Consider the following 24,518-nt stretch of genomic DNA (forward strand, 5'->3'; position numbering starts at 1 on the left):
TATCACCCCTCCACACACACCACACCTGATTTTCTACTTTATCATTGCATTGGTTTTCTATTTTAAACTTTTTTTTAGATTTTGTACATTTTTTTCTTGCTTGCTTATCATTTCTAAATTTGGTATAACTTGGAGAATTAAAAAGATACAAGATTATCTGGATGAGATGATACAGGATGTAATTTGAGTTTAGTAAGCCTTTTCCTCAAGGATTTATGTTGCTAATTCCTAAGCCTCTGATCACATTCAATTAAATCTTATACCCATGGAGCAGCCATTCAATTCATTTGTCCATTTTCTGTGGCACCAGGATTCAGCTCAAAACTAGTTTACAAGGAAAAACAACTGCCAAATATTCTTTGTGCTTTTAAGCTCCATGTCACAGCCATCTACAACAGCCTATATAAACTCACACTCCACTGCAGGGGTTTGCTTTCCCAGGGAATCTTATAAGATTAGTACATTCAAGATTCAACCTCACACTAAAATGAGATAAAAACATTAGCTCAGGACTCAAGAGAGTTAGGAAGTTGTTTCCTCTTCATATATCTATTCAAAAAGATGAAACTGGGCAAACCATGTTAAGATCCCTTCACAATAAGGTTTTGGTAGATGAGAATATTTATTATTGGCATAAGAAGAGAGATCATTTTATTTCCTTTGAAGTAGTTCTCATAGTATGTCCCTCTCTGGTCCTGATTTTATTCATAGGACACGTATGTGAACAAATGTATGTTCCAAGATACGGAATTGTTGTTTTCATAAATAACTCATTTCCTTCACTTAACTTCCTTATCCCAGGTTCTCAGAGTCCCCGAGTAGGAAGGATTGTTGTGCCTCTACAAAACAGGACTCAAATGTGGAGGTTTGTTGAGGGTCAGAAAGCAAACCAAGTAGAAGCCTGATAACAGCCTTGTTGGCTTCTCTTTTCTGGCCACACTCGCTGCCCCACTCTCTTTGGGAGAATATGGAACAAATATAGTAAAACCTTAATGTTTTGCTGGGTGGGTGGGAAACTCAATGGATGACGAACTCTCGTGAGCACAGTGGCCCACAGTGGATCTCTCGTACTCTAAGTTAGCCTGCTGACCGGCAAGACGCTGTCACTGTATAACACTAATTAGATTACAATGTGATTCTGTGAAGGTAAATATTAATGCTCTGGTGCTTCCAATGGACAGGACAGGTAGTCATCCTCATTTAGCAAACTTAGAGAAATGGATCAGTATGTCCAGGTCATATGGGCTGCTATTAAGGGACAGACTTGAGACTCTGATACTGGGTCTTCTGACTCTAAATCTAGAATTCACTATTCAATCACAGCAGTTCTCAGGTGAACATGGTTCAGACCCTCAGGGGAACAACAGGTGCCCAGGGAAAATCCAGGTTCCTCGGTATCTAGTCAGGGACAATAGCACACACATTGTAGAGGTCAAAGTTAAAAAAAAGTTTCCTTTGTGGTTGAGGTCATGTCATTCACCAGACAGGGGTCAGTAAACATTTCCCATAAATGGTCAGACTGTAAGTATTTTAGGCTTGGAGGCCTATACATACGCTCCTGTACCTTTCTCCCACCCACCCCTGTGCTTGCTTTGAATTGTGGAAATCATTCTTAGTTTATGGGCTATATGGATGTAGGAAGATTTTGACCCCCACACCATAGAGTTCACCAGAGCACTGGACCTCGCAAATTCTAGAGCACCAGAGGATGACTTGTCACCAAGGTCTTGGGGCAGTAACTGCAAGCCCTGACTCTGAAATATTTATCATGTAAGTGCACATCCTTGACTCATAGAAGAGCTTCACCTTCCTGACTCACCACAAATTTGGGCTATTGTTGATTTCCTGTCTTCAACCAAAATTCAAGACAAAGCCATATTTGGCTTGCTATATACACTAGATCTTTGGCAGTCCCAAATTGAAAGTTTATGGTTTCTATTATTTCAGAGACATCCCCAAATGCTCATGAATTTAAAATTTTTTTCACTTTTGAGTTGAGACCTGTGAATCTGGGATGTGGTAATTGGTCATATAACCAGAGTGAGATCAGTGGCCTGACTGATACTTGCTTTTCTTTCTCCTCTTGTGTCACATCTATCCTCCAAGTGTGAACAGATAAGCACTCTCTTTTTTTTGGGGGGGGGGGGCGCGTGGCGGAGAAAAAGATTCTAAAAAGAAGCTAACTTCTGGGCTTGGCAATGAGTAAATGACAAGAAATTATAGCCATTAACCAGAAATAGTAGATCTACATAGATTAAATTAGACAGTATCCAAGACATTTAACGAAACATGCTATAAAGGAAGTAAGAAAATAATTTATAAGAAGGTGACTATTAATTCTACTAGAGAAAAACTTTTTGAGTGAGAGATTAATTAGAACTTCGAAGGAAGTTATTCATTTTTCCCAGTTAAACTTGACTGCATTTTCATAGACCACTGTAATAGTCTCAGATGTTAGGATTCCTGCATCCCTTGTAAACGACAAGGGCCTACCACAGTTCTGATGTTTAGTAGGTCTCTCCACTTGGGTCTACACAGACGGACTATGATTATGCCAGCCCAATGCCTATCTCTGCATGAAGACTCAGGCCCTGGACTGCAGGGATGAGGCTCTTTGGCACAACCTTCCACAATGAAGTCTTGAGTTCCAAAGCCTTCTGAAGGGTATCAACAGTCAAGCCTTGTTTTTATCTTGGCAGCTTTCTTCATATTAAGCATAATCTTGGACATTTCAATTAAGAGTTAAGTGGGCAGTTTTATCCTTTCCATATTGGTATCAACTGCTTAAAAATATCAAATAATCAACAGATACTTATTCAGTTTCTAGTATGTAAAAGGCATTGTGCTCGGCACCACTGGGGCAAAAAGCAGACTTAATTCCTGCCCATGCAAGTTTCCTCTCTTCTAGTGAGATTAAAAAATATATATGGATAGTTACGTGAATAAAGAGGTAAAAGTTCAATTAAATAGTTCAGGTTGTGTTAGAAGGCAATGCATGATTCACTTTCAAATGAATTTACACACTATAAATATTATAGGATATTAGAAGAGAGAGATTATTTATTCATTCATCAATCATTTCTTGGTATTTACATTGAGCCAGGCTTTCCTCTTCCTTATATAGTCCCTTAAAACTCTAGGCTCACATATACACTTCCTACCTGACATCTCGATGCACAGACCTAACAGGCATTTCAAACTCAACATCCTTTTATAGTGAGCTTAGATTCTCTCTCCAAACCTTCCCCTCCTTTAGTCTTCCCCATCTGAATGACAACTTTGTCCTCTGGCCATAAAAAGCACAGTCAACCCTGACTCCTTTCTTTTTCTCACCCTTTAGGTTCAATCCATAAGCAAACCCTATTGGTTATAGTATACTTTTGAAATATATCCAGGATCCAGCCACTTCTAACAACCTCAACCACTACAATCCCGGTCTTTTCCTGGGATCATTGCAATAGCTTCCTGATTAATGGTCTTCCTGCTCTGGCCCAAGACCCTCTGCAGTCAAAGATCCTGTTACTTCCCTTCTTAAGTCCTACACATTCATAAGCTTATAGTTAATATAACACTTACTATTCACCAGGCACTGTTGTAAGCTCTTCACATGTATTAACTTACTAAATTCTCACTGTGACTTTACAAGGTAGGTACTGTTACTCTCTGCATTTTATCAGTGAAGAAACAAAGGCACAAGGAGGACAAGACACTCGTCAAGATCACAAAGCTAATGGGTGGCAAAGATAGGACTCAAACCCTGACATTCTAGCTCCATTGCCCATGCTCTTACCCTCTGTTCTGCTCCTCCCTTGGCTTCCTTTTTCATGCTTGGAACAAGCCCGTGTCTTCCTGACAGCTGCAAAACTGAGCAAAATCTGTCCCCCATTACCTCCTTAATCTCGCCTTCTGTTTTCTTTCCCTTGGCTCACCGGACCACACTGGCCTCTTTGCTGTTCCTCCAATGCCCCAGGCTTCTTCTCATATTAGGGCCGTGCACCTTGGCTGGGCCTTCTGTCTAAGACATTCCCCACTGCAAGGGGCATGGTTCTCTCCCTCCCTCACTGTCTTCAGGTCTCTTCTCAAAGTTCAGTGTTTCAGTTAGACTGTCCCTGACCACACTTTTCAATGTCTTACTAATATATCCAGTTACTGTTCTAAGCACTTAACATATACTACATGAAACCCGCACAACAGCTCTGGGTCGATGGGATTTTGATTCCCATTTTACAGATGAGGAAAAGAGACACAGAGATAGTTAAACAGCATCCGGAGGTCACACAGCTGATGAGTGAGAAAGTTGAGATTCCAACCTGGATGCTCTGGCTCCAGGGTCTGTGATCTTACAAAAAAAAAAAAAAATCAATATACAAAATTTGGCAACTAATGGGCAATGGGAAGGTGAGCAGAAACAAAATTTATTCAGAAACTTAGAGCCAGAGTAAGATGATTAGCAAATACAAGAACATCAGGTTGAAGGAGGGGGGTTTAGATTTTCATTGTCCAGAGCTATGTTTTTCAGAGTGTCACCCAAGGCAATCCTTCATCAGAGGCACTTGGGGCGCTGGGTTTAGCAGATGAGTGCAGATTCCTGGGCAGATTCCCTCCAGACATTCTCATATAGAGTCTTTGGAGCTCAAGAATCTGCACGAATAACTCCTAGATGATTTTGAAACACACTAAAATTTTCAAACCACTGTCTTGGAAGATAGGAAATATTTTCAACTTAAGTTTGTACATTAAGTATCACAACTCTAGTATGGCATTGCCATAGCAACAAGATTTGCAAAATGTGCTATCACCTTATAACTTTGTAACTTAGGGCAGGGATCTTTGAAGGTTTTGTTCACTGGTGGATTCCAAGTACCCAGAACAGTGCCTGGCCCATAGTGGGCTTGCAAGATAATAATTATCAAATGTGTGAATTTTGGAGTGGCCCCAGAGAAAATTTCCAAAAAATGCACAATGACTTTGTATGAACACGTTTTACTCTGAGTAGTCCAAGATTTCCTTAGACTTCTCATAAAAATTCCGTTCATCAGCTTTATCATTATTTCATTAGAAGTGTAAACACTTCTAGAAAGTACAGTGGCTTTTAGAATCATTTATCTAAGTGTGATTTGAGGTTTTGGCATTGAGTAGGCGTGTGATAAGATACCCAACCTTTCTGAACCTCTACTTTCTTCCACAGTAAATTCTTCATCACCCCATTTAATGTCAACAAAGGTACTATATAAATCAAAAGAATCCTTAAACAATAAGAAACTGTTATTAAGTGAATAGTTTTTTAACTTCTCAGTTATTTGGTGGTATACTTTTTTTGAAAATTTCTAGCTGCAAAATGTTGTAGCCTAACTATTATAATTAGAAAAGAAATGACTATTTTAATGACTGATGAGGCATGACAATACACACAGGTATAGGATGTCTTCATGTTATTAACAAGAATCAAACTTGAAAAACAAAGGTCTCTGACTTTTGAACTCTCTCAAATCCTTTTAAATTTAATTTGTAGAAACTTACAGGTTTTCACAAATTAAGTATGAAATTGTTCCAACTTAGTGTTTCCGCTTAGAGATAATCATAGCCCACTAGTTGAAGGACAGTATTGCTTTTTGAAAATCAAATATTGATTTGTTGAAGAAGTTGGAATAAAATGTTATAGCTTAGTATGCTGTCACTCAGAGGCATAGCCCAAGCCAAATGACTTTCACTTAAAAACTTTTAGTGTAACAGGTATTTTTCATTCATTATTTACTACATCCTTGAAATCTGAACATTGAAATCTAAGAGAAAAAAGTCGATTGTGCTGAAGCCACCCAGACTTTAATACCTCCCCAATTTTGGAAACTTTAGTATATCACCTATACCCTAACAAAGGATTTCAGTGACTAAGCAGATCTCTCAAATCTAAAGTCAGGAAAAACTATCCTCTAATTTATTCTTGCTGATCAAACAGATGCTCAGAAAAGGAGCAACACTGTCTATCACAATTAAAGCACATACAAAAATGTAATTTGACAAATGGCAAGAAACAGCTTTCTAATGAAAACACCATGCATTCCACAAGATCCTCAATACTTTATTCTGATTTTAAGTTAAGCATTTTGGAAAGGCATTTCCATTGCAGAGTCAGAAATAAAAGCCTCCAGTACCTTGAAGTTAGAGATAAAACTCCCAGCTTCTATACAACTTGATAGAAAAATATCCATTTTGGGCTCTTCTCTCAAATTACAGTTACAAAATAGAAGCCGTTAAATTAAACCACCTCCAAAATGTTCTGTCTTTTTCTGCACACAAGTTGATAACAACATACAAAACATTAGGCAGAAGAGAATCTCTGATAGATCCATAAACTTCACATTTTCATGAAGGATTTAAGAGAAAGAAAATCTGCTTTTTGGATGATAGGAATAGTTCTGAAAGGTTTTCCTCCAACAGTATAGCACAGTAGTAAACTCTAGGTCCCACATGTCTTTATTGAAAGCTGAACACCAAAACCCTTAAATTGCAACCTCTCCTATCATAACAGCTCAGCCAACCGAGGCTGCTTTACCACGGATACCATACCATTATGATGAGGGTTCGGGGTCTACTCATTTCATCGTCACTTTCCAGAGGCACAATTTCGTGGGATGGTTCCTCTTGGCGTCGTCTGCAAATGTGTGGACAGCTCCTCTGGACCACAGAACGAAAAGCTTGAAGCAGAACAATGCTGGCAGTGCAGCCCATCGCTGCATCCTGGAGCCCACAAAATAACTTCTGTGTTGATGCTATGTTTGAAAAACAGTGGCTCCTTGTCCCTGAAAACAGCCTACACTGCAGCTGCAGCCGGCTCACTCTCCAATCACTTCCTTGAGCTCTGATCATCTGATCAAGGCCAAATAGCTTGGATGCAGAGATGGGGAAGATCTGATCCACGGAAACCGAACACACTCAGGAATATTAGAGCAGTTCGCCCGGAGAGTATTTCTCAATTCATTTTGAGAGCATGTTTCCTGTCCATTAGAATGACGCTCTTCGATTCCTCTTTCAGAGGTCGGAATAAATCTATCTTTCCCACCCAGACACACAAATAAATTACTCTTTTTCAAATTAAACCAGCTGAAAATCTGACTTCAACACTGACATTTTTCCTGAGGCAAATGAGCATCATGTAAAGAGTAAAAATGATGGCTTTTAAAAACGTAAACACTTCCTGTAGGAAATTTGGCTGGACATCTCACTAAGTGATTGGGGTTTTACTTTTCCTAGCTCCTAAGTCCCAGAAATGAAATTGGCTCATCTCAAATGTAGAGTACTCTGAATCAAGACGATTTATCAAAAGTATGCACGCATTAACCAAACCCACGTGAGAGACACCAGCGTTCCTCTGCGATTTCCTTTCAATAGCATGCTTGTTCTGTTCCCACACATACAGTTCTGCAGCCTAATACATTTTTATATTTACATAGGCGGCTCGCAGGGCTGAAAATATCTCCATTGCTGAGGTCACTCAGCCAGCTCCGCCAATCTGACCTCTTAGAAAAAGCAGCTGTAAAGCATTTTAACATCCTGTCAATAAGAATTCAAGCCTCGGAAAGGACTTTGAGGTTTCTGGTAGTTAAGAGTCTAGTATTCTGTGACTCCTGTGAGACTAGTCACTTAGGAAGGAACCAAAGAGAGAGGCTTGGAAATCATGTGGCCCATCTGGAATGGCCTCAAGATCTAATGGTATACTGAAAGAGAATAGGACAACAGGGGATGCTTGCACTAAAAATATCTCATGGAAAATGGATTTTGCTTACAAATGAGGAAAGTATGAAATTCCCAAAAGAATTTTCAATGTCGGGCTCTTTCTGCCAAGCTAATTCTTCCAGTGTAACTCTCAGAGATTCAAAGAAAAAAAAATGTTTTCTTTGGTTTCTGGGCTACTCAGTGTGAAGGGTGCAGCAGGAAGTTTGGGGAAAGTTTGTTTTGCCACAAGGTGTGGCTGCCCCAGCCTCAGTCAATCTGCTTTTTCAGAAGCATCTAGTATCATGCTCAATTAGGCATTCATGGCTCAGTAATCTGTCACAACACTGCATCGTTTTAATGGGTATGTTTGCCAGAGAAGTAAAACATGTTTCTTTTTCTTTTCTTTTAAGAGGTACTGACTGCCAGTAGATTTTCATTTCTCTCTGTTTTGAGCAAACATATTTTAGTGCTGCTGGAAAAGGAAGAAAAAAATGCTAATGGCGCTGGCAAGTCCCCTAACTCCCTCTGGACCTTTGTCAGAGTGCCTGGCTGCTAATCTAAACCATTTTTACTCCAAACAAGCAGGGCATTTACTGAGGGGAGGCTACAGTGTAGCCTGTCTGGCTTGTGTGTATCGAATATCTATACATAATGGTGTCCACCAGAGAGGAAGCACGGCGTGGGCTGCCATGTTTATGAGGGTGTCTTTTCAAACAGGGGTGTTCCTCTGGGCTCCCTGTACACCCTCACTCATCCCCACCCACCCACTCCCACTTCCGTACCCCATAGCATATTGTTCTCCCATCACTACCTTAGGTTCTGATCATCTGCTCGTGACTTTGCAGCTCAAATGTAGCGAGTTGCTGACTGGAAAGGCTGGAATATCCCACCAGCTCCAACGAGAAGCTGGAGAGAGAAGATAGATACCCTAGACGCATTCCATGGGCTTGGCAGGGAAGATGCACTTCACAACCCAAACTCCTTTCCAGGCATCCCTCTCTAAATCTGGCTAACCCCTGGGGTGGCTTTTGGAGTCAGATGTTTTGGCAGATGCCAAAGTCTTCAGGGAAACAAATGAGATGCTTTCTAGCTATTAGAATCCTGTTTTCATTGATCATCTGTTTGCCTCTGAGGAATTCACCCTTGTTACTGATGGGCTGCTGAGGGACTCTCAATATTCTTCCTCTTTCCCTCTCTCCTTCTCTCTCTTTATCCTCTATTATCAAATTAAGGGACTGTTTCTTTGGAATTCAATAAATACTACAGTTATGCATGGCCAAGAAATGAAAAAGATTAAATAGGAAAGAAGAGTTGGACATGTCGTCAACAGTTTCTCATGAAAAATTTCAAACACACAGCACAGTTGCAAGAAAGGGTTTTGGGTTCTGAGCTCTTAAGTTTTAAATAGTAAATTAAGCTGGGGTCGTGTCGTAGGGGGTGGAAATCTACACAAAGAGACATGGCCATGTTCTCCCTCATATTTAGCATACATGTTCATACACAAGAAATATTTTTTTTAAATGAGATATAAAGTCTTAAGCAAATGTCTGCTATTTTTCTTTGAACTATTAAAAAGATGAATCATTAGTTTGGCTTCCCAACAACAAATGTGCATGGCCTTGCTAATAAATGACTTTTGGAGCTTCTCCTTTGCTCTCTTGTCTGCTTCCGTCCCCTAGCTGGGTCTTATTTCATGATTCAATAAGATATTTATTAAATGTAAAATGCTAGGAGCAAGATTTTTAATTTACTATCCTACATGAGGAAATAACGTCACTGACAATATTTGTAAGGCTAAATTTTCCAAAGAAGTGTTAGGAACTAGATTTCATTCTGGGTCATTAAATGTATATTATACTATATTATATTACATATGTTATTGAATATATATAAATTCATTCAGTGCTTATGAAATCTTAAATTGCATACAGTGAAAAACATGTTTGTTTCAAAGAAGAGAAAGCCATTTATATAGATAAGGAGTAGCCTTAGTGTACACAGGAAATAGAAGGAGGTGTAGAGGGAGATGTTTTTGACACCTTATTGACCAAGGAGAAAGATAAATGGAGGGAAAAAAAGTAAGCCCATCCAGAAAGTAAAAGGAGGGTGAAGAGGCAAAAAAGGAAAAGTGAATGAAGGGACAGGAAAAAAAAATCTTCAAAATAGCCTTGAATACTAGCAGGGCTCTAGCTCCTGTCTCAGGGGACTATTTACCTGGTAGGCTGTTCATCCCATGTCAACAAATCCCGATAGGAGAATTTAGTTTTCAGAGTAGTTTTCAAAAATCTTTTGGCCCAAGAATATTTGGCTTTAGATATAGATATTTCCACCATTAGGATAGTATGTCCAAAGATCTTTTTGCAATGGGCAAGGAAATGCATATTTAATTTAAATAAATAATGCTTATTGAAAGTGTTGGACTTTCCCAGCTTTGTTAAATTATGTAAGAGCTATATATCTAAATCTATATATTTACTCTAGCTTGAGATATCTAAATCTATCTTGACTGTGTTGAACTGCACCGTGCTTGGGCATGATGGAGTGTGAAGCCCTTGTTATTCTCTCCCCAAAAGACCGGGCATATCTGAGTCTTCTGAAATGCTCGGGTGGGGTGAGGTTTTCTGCTCACTTTTAAAAGGTGTCAGGTACACTGAAAGCTACTGCTAATATTAAAAACAAAGGTTGTATTGTAAAAACAAAGATGAACTTAGAAAAACTATTTTTACTCAAGAAATGAAGCCTAACAAGATCAACTTTAAGTGATTTGGGCTTCCCTGATATTGTATAACTTGGTTTCATTGCTTCACACACTGTAAGTGGCTGGTTACTATTTTAAGATCCTGATAGGGTCATGATTCAAACTTATTTATGAAGTGAATTTTATGGAAAGCTTCTGAGAGTAGAATTGTGTCCCCCTGTCCAAAATTCATATGTTGAAGTCCAGATCCCACAAGGTGACCGTATTTTGACATAAGACCTTTAAGAAGGTAATTTAGGTTAAATGAAATCATGTGGGAGGGGGGGCCCAATCCAGATCTGTCTCCTCCCAACATGTACACAATCAAGAGGGCATGTGAGGACACAGTGACAAGGCAGCTGTCTACAAGGTAGGGAGAGAGCCCTCGCCAGAAGCCAACCCAAATGGCACCTTCATCTTGAACTTCCAACCTCCGAAACTGTGAGAAAATGAATTTCTGCTGCTTAAGCCACCCAGTCTATGGTATTTTGTTAGGGCAGCCCTAGCGAACAAATACAAAGACCTTGCCTGGGAAAACATAATTCTAACAATGAAGCTTTGAGTGAATCATCACCTTCCCAGAGAAAGTTTCTCAACCCCCCCAAGGTTGAATTAACTCCGCTTTCCTCCCTGCTTCCAAAGCACAAATGTTCATGAGTCACTTGAGAAGTTGCTTCTCACTGCCCCTGCCCGCCCTCTGGCCAGCAGAACATGGTTTCCACCAGCTTTGGAGTCCAGCGGCCCTGACTTCTAGTCCAAGGAAGTTGCATGGAGCACATCTATTTACCTCTCTTCTTCCCCAAATCCAAGTGAAATGACAACAAAACAGTATAAAAGGGAATATATTGATTACCAAAATGAGAAAAGATAGAGGGACTTCTCAGTAGATGAGAATTTTTGAGTATTTCTGAAGGATGAAAGGTGAATATGATCACACTGATTAATAATAATCCAAAATGAAGAACTTAGGAACAAGTTACATGCACAGGAGGAGGATGAAGCTGATGGCAGCCATTTCTCTCAGCAGAGCCCAGAAGGGGACCCCAGGCTTGAGAAAGTTGGGACTGGATGTGAGAAAGGAATTAAAGGACTGCCCCCTCCCCCAGCACAGACAGAACACTAGAGCACCTGACAACTGCTCTCCAAAGAAGGGTGTTTCCAGAATACCTAGCACAGGTGTCAGCACCTGAGAAACTCCCTCATTATTTTGTCTTTGGCCAGTGGTCCTGGAGGCCTGTATCCAGCCTGCCTGCCAGACTGGCTTACACATCCCGAAATAAAGACTACAACTGGCACAACAGCGAACCTAGTGGTCAGTCTGACCAAGTGATGGAGGGGACTCACATGTTCTTCCTCTCCCTGTTCCCAGAGCCAGAAGGAAGGGCACACTGGCTCCCCAAACTAAGTCGATACCACCTTACATTTGGACTAATTTATGGAGAAACTGACGGAACCTGCAGTCAATACGTACCCAGCAACATGGTTCAAGCCTACTTAGATGCTTGTCCTGATGGCAGCCTGTTGGAAGAGGCAGCCAGCAGAGCACAGCGGAAAAGCTCACAGTGAGCTTCGGAGTCAGAGAGATTCATGCTGCAGGCAAGGTTCTGCCACATATAAGCTGTGTGTTCTTTAGCAAGTCACTTACTCTCTCTGAGCCTCAATAGTATCTGCTGTAAAAGTGTAAAGGATTTTACACTTTCAGCATGGTGAAAGTAACTGAGAAGGCCAATATAGAACCTGGCCCATCATACTCATTCAGTGAGCAAGTGTAACTCTGCCTCTGCTAATGGTAATAACAGAGGCTTGGTTTCCTCCCTCTCAGCCTCCAGGCTCAGGTTAAATGTGATACTGCCCCGGAAAAGCCACCTCAAACAGGTCTTCCCTCACACCCCTGAACCTTAGTCCTCACTACTGCACCCTGTGGGTTTCCTTCCTAACACACAAGCTGTAATTACATTGTGATTGATTTAATTTTTAAATCATGTCTCCCCCCTCTATAAGATGTAGGAGTGGGCTTACTTTGTTCACTACATACCCTGCACCCACCTTGGAGCATGTGCTCAATAAATAACTATGACAATGATGATACCACTAAGAAAGCAACCCTTACATAGCACTATGTGCACAGTTCTAATTAATATTTACACATATTGATTCATTTACGCTTCCCTCTGTGAGGTAGTGTGATGATCATCCCCATTTTACAGTTGAGGACACTGAGGCACAGAGAAGTTAAATGATTTCCTCATAGAATCACAGCTAGTAAGTGGCAGAACCAGAATTGGAATTTAGCTAGTCTGGCTCCAGAGTCTGAGCACATTATAACCAATTCTGAATTTCAAATTGGTGCCAAGTAAACCTTGTATCTTCCAAAGGTAGGTTTATATCAGAAACATCTTTGGCATGCAGCGGGGAGTAGTGGGGCAACCACTACTTTAACAGCTTGTTTATCCTTTACAGGAAAGTTTGTGATTTTTTTTTTTTTTTACTTGAATAACAGTTTCAGAAGGTAGCTAGCAGTCTTGGCAGATTTCTTTAAGGTGATGATTTAAACTGCATTTTGATGAGAATTTAACGCACTTCTAAATGTAATAAATTTGATAATAGAATTTAAAAAAAAATAGATTGTGTTTACTGTGGGAAGTGTTCACTGGCCGAAATGACTCAAGTACCCAAGTTGGCTATCAAAGCCTACATTTGGAGTGCAGAAATATGACTGGCTCCCTTTGTTACTCACTATCGCCCCCTATATGATGTAAGATGTTACTTAACACCAAAATGCCCCCAGAAAAGAGGCTGCTTTGGGTCCAACCAGAATGAGGCCACCACCCCAAGTACACCCTGCGAGCCTGGACATGGCTGCCCATGTTCAAAGAGGCTGCTTTCTCGAATCCTCTGGAGGCTGACCCGGTGTCCTGGAGAGTCGGCTGACAGCTTGGACACATCACTGCTGCACAGGGAACCTGCCACCTGCCTTCCTGGGCTAGGTGAGGATCTGGGGGGACGCCAAGTTGGTGTGAGCTCAACTGCCTCACAATCCTTATTGCATCTTCCTTCTCCCCCATAAGTATTCTCTGCGGAGTCATGTGATGGGAAAAAACCTGGAGAGCAAGACAAAGGGTAGTAAACCTCCATCTGCTTATTTAAGCTATAGCATGGGAGCTCAGTAATGATTTGTGGAATGAATGAATCAATCAACAGGTAATAAAAATATCATCAGCAGCATCATCACATCATCATCGAGTTCTTAATCATGTTGGCTTCTTTGTAAATTTTCCAGAGGCTCAGCAATTGTTCCCACACAAAAGTGACACAAAGGAGGAGAACTCCCATAGATTAAAAGTGACAGGGGATTTTGCCCTAAGTCAAGTAAAACCAGGTCATGAGATTTGGTCATTTTCCAGGACAAGATTAGCGAGAATCTTTTTCTGTGTCTGCTTCCAGATGGGTAAGTCCCCTCAGGTCTGAATGCAATTAAATGGCTAGGAAGGAGTTAATTGGTGTCTTCCTAGCTGAAAAGTGGAAAACGCAGTCCAGTGAAGTGATTCTCCCTAAGGCCCTTTACCCTTTATCAGCTTGCATCTTTGCCTCTCCTAGCTACTCAAGCACTTGGGATTTAAGTCTATTTTAATGGTAACCCATGACCTCTTATTTCCACATCTGTGATTTGTAGGGTTCTTTTCATTCAGTTTCTCTTTCTTTATTTTCACTTAATTATAGTGGCCTCCTCTTTCAAGACATCTTTCCACCTGCTGACATTTATTGACTTGTACAATTAATCACATCGGAAACAAGCACATTGTTCTTTCGCTTTAAAATACATGTGCTATCGCCAAGCTCTCCCTTATTGTCATGTTCCTACCTTTGGCACTGGTGCAGCTCAAAGGCAGACTATTCTTTTGTTGGTACATTTAGATGCATCAGAAAATTATCCTTCATTGCTCTCTAAATCAGCTTCCTGCAGAGTGCATGGGTAATTTAAATGTTCCATTAATGTCTTACATTTCTCAGGTGTTTATGTTTGATTGAATTCTTCTCAGCTCATAATAAGTTTTTCTTATTCTTAATAGAAGGTAGATAGTGTAGCAGCTAAGCAAAGGATCAGGAAGCAGATTGTGAAATTTTAAATCTCTGTGGAGCCACTTATTATCTTTATGACTTTGAGCAAAAAATTTAAGCCTCGGTTTCCTCATCTGTAAAATGAATGAGTATACACAAGGATGGAATAGCCACACCAAGTGGTTGGCCTAGTACCAGCACATGGTAAGTATTCAGTACCTATTAGTTATTACTAGATCTAAGGACTTTTAGACATTGCTTGCTTTCTCCCCACTTCTTCCCCAAGTGGTATTTTTTTTTATCTCCTGACTCTTTCTTGCCCAGGGGTGCACAATGTTCTGTGGATGATGGTGTTAGAAATGCCTCCTCTTTGCTTTGAAGTTAGCTCCCATGACAATGTGACACAAGTTCCATAACCTCTTCCCAGTCCTTTTCCATAAGTAAACAAATTTGAACTGATGTAACAATGCCTCACTTATCCTAAGGTCTCTCATTTTGCAACCTCAACTATTCTGATCACAGCCAAGTCCTCAGAAGGAACAGAAAAGACTTCCGCAGAGCCAGAAAGAGATGGCACATGATTCATTCTATGACGCTTATGGGAGTGGCTTAGAGAAGAGGTCCTCGTACCATTACGGTTTACACCTTTTCCTTACTCAGGATTCTAAAGAGATTGCTGAGCTAAGCTTGCAATGGCTTTTGACCAAAAGCAATGTAATTCTGACCTGCTCTAATCCAGTGGGACTGGGAAGCAGACAAAGGAACCAGAAGAACGTCCCTGCTGAAGAGGTAGCTGTGCTGTCAACTTCTTCAAAGGGTTGTAGTGGGTCCTGCTATTAAGCCAGCCGATCAAGACTCGGCCACCAGATGGGGCCGGGGCTGTATACCTGGGGCAAGAATGAAGGTACATTATTCCAGCCTGATTCAGAAAAATGAACATGAGCTTGGAGTTGAATAGACCCACCTAAATTTGAATCCTAGTGGCATTGTCTTAGAACATCACGTTAATTCTCTGAGCTTTATATTCCTCAACTGGCCAATGACAGATAAAGTCTTCTACAGAGTTGTAATAAAGGCACTTAGTTCAGAACACTGTCATAGACAATAGATGCTACCTTTCTTTCACCACTATTATTATTAGAGCTAGAGATAGTATTTTATTACTATCATTGTTATTCTAAGTAGGTGTCCAAGAGGATAAGTAACAGTGCTGCAATTCAAGGCTCAAAGCCAATAAAGTGATGTGTAAACAGTAACTCCAGCAAAAGAGAGAACCCTGGCACTAGAATGAAATGGCAAGGTCAAGAGAGAGGCTGGCAGGGCCGGAAGTTTCCTCTTCAGCAGCCAGTGGGCCCAGGGTGCATGGCTGAGTCAGGCTGACTTAAAGGTATGAGCCAGCCACAAAAGGAAGAGACAGACAATAGACAATCTGACAAAACAAAAACACAGAAGAAATCAATATCCACGGTATCTGGGACTAATCCACGTTGGGGGCCATAAGCACCATAAAGGTCGATATAAATTGCACGGTGTTCTAGCCCGGTACGATAATAAGTGGCACAGTGACACTGATGCACCAGGGAAAGCCAAATTATGTCCAGTGGCCATAGATTAAGGAGAGAGAAATTTGTGACATATTCCAGATAAAATTTCCAACAACGACTGCCTTTGATTTTTAAAGGTTTAGTCATCAAATTGGGTAAATTATGTTACCTTCAAAAGTTGGCTATGTGAAAAATATTCTCAGATAATATTGGATAAATGAACTATTAACTGTACTTTCAGTACTTGTTCTATTTTATTTTCTATGTTCATTTTTTCCCCCTTTGAATTGTGGCAGGAATTAACCACCCACATCCAAAACATTCCAAGTTAAATCTAGTTTATGATAATCATGAATTGCTTTCCAAACGTGAAAACGGCAGTCTTTTAAGTCATTTACAATGTTCTTTGCAAATCAATGTGAAGATGAAAAGGATGATGCCAGCCTGGGTGGATCTCAACTTTACATTCTTTGCCAGTACTCAGGGGAGTAGCCCAACATATCATTTTAGGGTTGGTGCAAAGCACCCAGCTCCAGGCTTTTGAAAGGAAATGAGGAATAACTGAGATTTAAATCCAGCAGGCAGAGGAGGGGCAGGCAATGGTCAAAAGATTAACTCAATAAGATAATGTTCAGCTTCTCTTTAAAACCTAAACTGCAGGATGTAGATTCTTAAAAGTTTTTTGTTCCTATTATCTCCGGTTGATGCTATTGATAAACGAAGCCACCGGAGTTCCCCAAGAGGACATGTGCAGCCTTCCTTCTTGGGTGAAGTGGTGGGAAAAGCAGCGAGTGGTGTTTGGGCTCTGACACTAATTAGGATTTCAGACAAGTGTCATCACCTCTTTCTCTGGATCTAAGTCTATAAAATGAGGGGTAGAACAGATGCTCTCAGATTCCTTCTAGGTCTAGGATGGAATAGTTTTATCTAACTATAAGATTCAGAGAACACCAATGATCATTGTCTGGACTTCAGGGTAGAGGTGAAGACAAGGAGAATTGTTGCTGGTGTATACCACATTTTCCCTACTAATATGGGGAATATTTTTTAAAGGCTATAGTGAACATCACTAATAGTATTGCAAAACAGACGGACGCACTCCGAAAAGTGAGGGGGAAGGGGAAAGAAGTGGGAATAAGGGAGGGGAAGTAAGTCCAACCAAACTCATTTCTTTAATTTGGAGACAGAGTCATTGCCTGCTCCCTCTCTAGACCCAGCCAAGTGGCCAGAACAATCACCCCAAATGGCCCTAATATATAGACAGCAATGCCTTGAGCACAGGTTAATGGAAGGGATAATAGGAAGCTCAGCTCGTCTCTCTTTGGTATATTTCTTTGGAGGTATAATTATTTTGTTGTCCCAGACCTGAATTTACCATTTCCTGGATTTGTGACTCCTTGGAAAATGACCCTTTGATCTTTGTTTCCACATTGGTGAAATGGGGATAATAATAGTATGTTATATAAGATTCTTTTATGATCACAAGGAGTAAATGAGATAGTATAAATGAAAGAATAAACACAGGACCTGGGGCATAGGAAGAACCCAATCAAAAGAGAAGCTCTACTGTTTATGAGATGAACTCAAGAACGTCCATAGTTCACAGTCACTGACTAAGTGAGTCAATTGTGCCTTTTCTTACAGGGTGGCATTAGCAATCATGGAAAAACAGAAAACCTCCTGTAGTGGAAAAGTCACTTGGCTTCCAGCATTTTAGAACACAAGAATGCAAGACAGAATACAGGACATTTCTGTTCAACCCTTTGGGGAAAGTATTGTTATCCTGTCTTCTTTTCAAGTACAGAGGAAATCAGTATGAGAAAGACCCACAATTCATAATGAAAGGGAACTTAATTTTGACTATAGAAGTTATCCTTGTCCCCTGCACTCCTCAAGTCCACTCTGTCTGCCACCCAACATGGCCAAGTTGCCAGGGGCCAAAGCTGCAGTTTAAGGGGAGATTTTTACTAGGGCTGTTGGGTTAGGTGGGGGCCTGGTCCCAGCCACCATGCTGGTGCTGCTTCTACCTTGAAAATCCCCTAAACCTGGTCATATACAAAATTTCCCAAATTCAACTGCATGTGCTCTTAGGTCTTTAGAAATGTATGTGATCAGGGTATGCTCCTATTACATTTCTGAAGGGAATGCAAAAACTGTTAATGCAATCTTAATAAAGGTCTCATCTCCACCCAATATAGAGATAAGGAGAAAGAATTTCCTATGAATATGCTTTGGTTTTAAAACAAAGTCTATCACTACAAGTCTATGAATGAAAATAGTGACATTTTAGATTACTTTATAATTCATTTAATATACAAGATTTATTTTAAAAGAATATCTATCAATTTATACTATGACCCTCCTCTGTTGAAGGTAATGGTGATATAAGTTTAAAAACAATGTTTCACATTGTCATCAGAGGTATACATGTCCTGGTCAAGGAGGACCCTAGCAAAAGTCAGCTTGGACTTGAAAGTCAGTTCTGCCTCTTACCAGCTTGGTTAGCTTCAGCAAGTTACTTAACTCCTCTCTACCTTCCCATTTACCTCGGGAGAATTAAGTGAGAGAACACAGATAAAAGGTTTAGCATGGCGCCACGCAGCACTAAAAGATCAGTAAGTGCCAGTCATTACCCTCTCCAAAAAGTGGGAAGTACTATCAACTGGAAAGGTTTTCCTTCTAGTTTCTCTTACAGGTATTGGATATGTCAGGTACAGTGCTCACTACAATATACCCACAATAGAGATTGCTTCTTTCTAGCAGCTTCTATCGTAGTATGCTGGACACACAATGTAATGTCATCAGTAACATTTGTTGAGAGCTGCCTGGGAAGAGGTCATTGGTACACGTCCAGTGTCAGCAGAAAAGATCTTCCTTCCAGCCGTTTGTTTCGTGTATATGTTACATCATTCTAGTCACTTTCTCCAGCTCTCCCTTTAGTTTACAAAGCAAATTTATGCGCATGCGCACACACAATGTATAAATAAATGTGGGTCCCCTTCCCCCCAAAATGGCAAATTAGAGGCTTTTTTTTTAGTGCACCATACCCACTTGGAAATAGCAAAATAGTGTGTAGAGATTCACAATGTGAAACTTTTATCCAAGAAAGAACACAGGAGCTCATTGAAAAAGTGAAATAAGCTTTGCATACTTTGGAGAAGCGGCAAGTGGCAGCCCGCACCATGGGTCTGGCGGAAACCGCAGATCTTGGGAGCTGGGAGGCGGACTGTCTGCATGACATAGTTCCCACTGGGCAGCCCGGGACTCAGCGGAGTTCCTCCACCGGCACTGGACTTGGTGAGCGGTGGGGAGTGTGTGAGGAGAAGGAGAGGCATGGGGGAGTGCTTCGTGTACGCTCCCAGACCCTGGCTCTCTTGGGAGAGGCTCCAAACTGAGATATGTGATCTAATGATGCGCAGGGATGAGATCTTACAGCTGGAACGGAGAGGCAAGCATGGAGTGGCTTGCGCTGTGGGTGTTGGAGTCGGTGTCCCCTGTTCATGGGCCCTGTCGGGGAGGGGTGTGGCCTGGCAACCGCAGTTTCTTTCCCGGACAGGGAGTCTTGCAGCCTGGGGCAATTTTGTGATTTGAGCACAGGCTATTTGGGACTCAACTGGCCGTTTCAGTTTGCTGCCAGCTGCGGGCCACAGGTGGGAGATCTGCCAGGTCAAGGAGATCTGCGGGTCGCAGGTGGGAGCTAGATGGGTCCCATTCCTACCTGCTGGGCCGTGGAACCCAGGCTGCTCCTCTCTCCCCAGGTGGACTGTTTGGTGTGGCAGATGCAACTCCACCCCTCCCTGGACCCTTGCCCCAGCAGCCAGAGAACTGTCTTTTGTTGGGACCACCGCTGGAGCCTGCCACTGGGGAGCCTGAACACAGGCTGGCCCGACCCAGCCTCCTTAGGGCTCTGCTCCCCCACCTCCCACCTCCCACCCACTTTAATGGCCGAACGTGGGACCCGGCCCCCTGAGAGTTCTATGGCCCTTCCCATTGCCTGGGGCATCCGAGTACCTCCCCTGGTTAAAAAAGGCCAAGCATAAATCCCACTGCCACCACTGCAGCTAGCTCTCTCCTGCAAGCTCCACCTACAGGCCAAGAGGTCAACCTGCACAGCATATTATTAATGCAGTATCTGCTGGCACAATTGCACAGAGCCCAGGAAGGAAGAAAGCTTTGGGTTGCCTTAGCTACCACCATTGCTCACACCACCCTGGCACATAAGAAGGCCTTGAGCCCATTCACTCACCCAGTGCATTACTACTACAGCTGGTATTTGAGAAAGCCGCCACACCAAGGCTACATTCATAACCAAGGAAATGTTAGTGTCTATGCCACTCCCCCACCACCCTATCAGGGTTGGTGCTTGCACCTGCCATTGGGAGACCTGTGGGTGGGTCAGCCAGGTACAGCTCTGCCCAGCTTTGCCACCTCTGGGGTTGAGAGTGGAGCCCAGGCTACTGTGCATCTCAAAGACCAGTCTGCCATTAGATACACTGGAAAGCTTCTCCAAGTAAACAAACATCAAAATACCCACTGCTACCACTGCTGCTGACCCTTACTTGTAAGCACCACCTGCTGGCCTGGAGGTCAAACTGTACAACTCAATATAAAATCTGCTGATATAAATGGACAGCTCTTGGAAATGAGATAAGCTTCTTCCACAGGAAGCTTAGATCCTACTCAAAATATGCAGAATATCACTACTACAACCAGCATTTGAGAAAACCACCATACTACAGGTATCTATAACCAAGGAATTCATACGAAGCCTTGGTCCCTGTAAGCACTTGTGTTTTATTTCACAGATGCAAGGATGGTTCAACATATACAAATCCATAAACATGATCTACCACATAAATAGAATTAAAAACAAAAATCATAAGATCATCACAATAGATGCAAAAAAGCATTCAATAAAATTCAACATATCTTCATGATAAAAAACCCTCAACAAACTAGGCATAGAAGAAACATACCTTAAAATAATATAAAGTACATATATGAGAAACCCACAGCCAACATCATACTGAATGGGGAAAAGCTGAAAGCATTCCCCTTAGACAATGGAAGAAGACAAGGATTCCCACTTTCACCACTCCTATTCAATGTAATACTGGAAGTCCTAGCCAGAGCAATCAGGCAAAAGAAAGAAAAGCCATCCAAATTGGAAAGAGAAAGTTCTTATACCTAGAAACCCTAAAGACTCTGCTAAAAGACTCAAAGATTTGATAAATGAATTCAGTAAATTTCAGCATACAAAATCAATGTACAAAAATTAGTAGCATTTCTATACAGCAATCAAGCTGAGAACTAAATCAAGAAGGCAATCCCATTTACAACAGCTAAAAAACAAAATACCTAGGAATACATTTAACCAATAAGGTGAAATATTTCTATAAGGAAAACTATAAAACACCAATGAAAGAAATTGTAGATTATACAAGTAAATGGAAAAATATCCCATGCTCATGGACTGGAAGAATCAATATAATTAAAATGACCACACTTCTCAAAGCAATCTACAGATTCAATGCAACCTCTATCAAAATACCAATGTAATTTTTCATAGAATTAGAAAAAAAATCCTAAAATTCATATGGAACCAAAAAAGAGCCTGAATAGCCAAAGCAATCCCATGCAAAAGTCTCTTGTCTGTTTTCCCTAGTGTAGATTCCAAAAGCTGTGAAGTTCTGTAGGCTCAAATCCCCTGGTAACTTGGGAACACATTTCCATATTTCCATTCCTAGTACACCCTGGTTATAATCATTACTTTCAATCTCATGATAACCTGAGATTCTAAGGTCTAGAAAAAGATGACTTGAAAAAATGGCAATCTATTTTCCAATTTCCAATTCGAATTACGAGTTATTCCTATATTTTCTTAACACTTTGCCTGTATTTCTGCTTCTCTGTAACTCAGCATTAGCAGCCGAATAAAAATGAATGAACAAGTAGCAAATGGATTTTACTAAAATTATTCAGAATCATCTGGGTTTTCTTTCTTAACCATGGTGTTAGCTGTATTACTGTTGTTCTTTTAAAATGTTTATGTATATTCCCCTTGCATTCTCATTAGTGTCAAATGCAGGGGGAGTTTCCCCTTCTTCAGACCAGAAGAAGGGGACGCCCTCATCTCGTCCAGGGTCTTGCTCCTCTTCACTCTACTGGCTTTCCCTCCTTAGCACCATGAAAGCTTCTTCCATTTATAAAATAAACACATACACACAAATAAAACCTCTTTCAACCCTGAAATTTCTATGGCCACAGTATTCTTTCACCTTCCTGCACAGGCAGACAACTGGAAAGAGTTGTTTGAAGATCCCATTTCTTCCCCACCTATGTCCCTATTCACTCCCAAACCTGGGGGATTTCCTCCAGGCACCCACTGCACTCAACTCCCTTACAAAGGTCACCAGTCAGCCCCCAGCATGAGATTTTTATATGGGAAAAAGATAAAGTTCCTAAGGTATTGTTTTCTCTTACGAAAGTGTTGCTCTTGGAAGTTCATTCAACTTCTTGTGAACACCTTCTTCCGGGTTGCTCCAGCACTGATATTCCAGTGAGTGAAGTTCAGCTTAATGAGATATTAATATGTCAACTTTCCTTCCTCCCTCCTTTCCTTTCTCTCTCACTTCCTTTCTTCTGTTTTTCCTTTCTTTCTCCATTTAATGAATATTGACTGAATGCTAGTCTGTGCCAGGCATTCTCCTGGGCCCAGGAGATAAAGCCCTGGGGGTAAAGGCACGAAGAGATCTATTCCCTTAGAGCTTATATTTTGGTGTAAATCTCAAATAAAATATGATTTCCTCTAGGGAAAATATTATCCCAAAACTCCATAATTGTGTCTTTTTGGCGGATTCTTTAATGTACAATGAGTGCTGTCTGGTTTAATGCCCATAATTTCAAATAGGAAAAGTTAAGCCCAAAGAAGCAACTTTTCCCAGGTTTCCAAACTGATAGTTACCATCTGACAGCATGCAACAGTCAGTATTAAATTTTATTTTATTGCATGCCAAGTGCTTGGAAAAGCTCAGCCACGGATTGAAAGCTTTATTATGTGTGATGCAACAGGATCCCTCTGGTCATTCTTCGCACTACATCCTGCCTGATGTCACTAGGCACTAAGGCAGAACTGCTGAATTGGCAAGTGATCTTCGGTTAGAAAATGACAGTATATACAAGGGGAAGAGAACATGATTTTAATTTCATCTACCTTCTATGCAAAGATAGTTGGCCCCAAGGAGCAGATTCATCACGAGTCTTCTTAAGCCACAAGGTTATGTCCTGTCATTTATAAAATAGCATTGGGATCATTCAAGTCACACACACACACACACACACACACACACACACACACATACACACACACATACACATTACTAGCTTTATACATCATGGAAAATTTGACTTTAGTCTCACTGTTGTAGTGTGGCTGGTTTCTAAAAACACAAAGAAAGAATCATAATCTTGGAACTTCTACTGTCTAGAAATATATATTCTGTTTATTACAGTCATTCATAGAATTGTGCTTTCCACACATGGTAGGCTGAAAAGTGAGTGCTCCAACAAGGGAAGAACTACTATTGTTTTGAGCACTTCCTGTCCACAGCTCACGGGAAGCAATAGCAGCAATCCTGTTAGGATGCCAAGAGAAGTTTAACACGTTCCCAACATCTCCAGGGCGTCTATGCCAACAGTAAGGAAGGATGAAGGGATTGAAAAGGGAAGGAGAGTGACGCCATAAGCCAGCCATAACTTCTGTGTCTTTCCCTCAGAGAAAAGTTGCCCAAAACAGTGCTCAAGCTATTACTAGAAAGAAAATCAATCACTAGAAAATGTTGTGTTAATTTGCCTAATAATGTACTAATTGAAGAGCTAACCTACTACAATGTTTTGGTGCTGTTTAGTGTCAACACTGGGCAGCCAAGGATTATTATGGACAGTGAAATCTTATCAGTATTTTAAATTTATTGGTTAGCTAGTAATAGTAGAATAGCAGTAGTCTGGCAACATTTCAGGGTATGTGCACTTACCAACAAGTATATAGGTGTCAATAGTAGCTGCTAGGGTCTCTAGTAAGTCATGAATGAAAAGAGGTACACAACAGTGTACAGCAGCATTCCTATAATAGAATTTTATTATAGGAAAATACCATGGAAGCAGTGTCTTAGTCATTCAGGTTGTTATAACAAATATCATAAACTGAGTGATTTATAGTCAACAAACATTTATTTCTCACAGTTCTGGAGGCTAGAAGTCCAAGGTCAAGGCACTGGCAGATTTGGTGTCTGATGCTTTCTGGTTCTGAGATAGCACCTTCTTTCTGTGTCCTCACATGGTGGAAGGGGCCAAGGAGCTCCCCTGGGCTTACTTTACAAGAACGCTAATCTCATTCCTGAGGGTTCTACCGTCGTGACCTATAATGTCCCATAAGTGGCATCTTGAACATAAGGCCATACCTCCTA

The 24,518-nt window shown here is 41.0% G+C and overlaps 1 protein-coding gene across 8 annotated transcripts in view; it reads right to left on the minus strand.

The window, feature by feature from the left end:
• DOCK10 (dedicator of cytokinesis 10) overlaps positions 1-24,518 on the minus strand; it is a 246,665-nt gene that overhangs the window by 181,192 nt on the left and 40,955 nt on the right. For 4 of the 8 annotated variants that reach the window (XM_076005983.1, XM_076005981.1, XM_076005982.1 and 1 more), the window contains exon 1: positions 6,568-19,956. The exons of 3 other annotated variants lie outside the window; for them this stretch is intronic. In XM_076005983.1, coding sequence (XP_075862098.1) covers positions 6,568-6,867 — 300 coding nt within the window. In that variant the 5' untranslated portion in view covers positions 6,868-19,956. Of the gene's footprint in view, positions 1-6,567; positions 19,957-24,518 lie in introns of those variants that run through there. One more of the 8 variants, XM_020288173.2, reaches the window with a different exon arrangement.

Source organism: Microcebus murinus, chromosome 8 (genome assembly GCF_040939455.1).
Source record: "Microcebus murinus isolate Inina chromosome 8, M.murinus_Inina_mat1.0, whole genome shotgun sequence".
Classification (NCBI taxonomy): Eukaryota; Metazoa; Chordata; class Mammalia; order Primates; family Cheirogaleidae; genus Microcebus; species Microcebus murinus.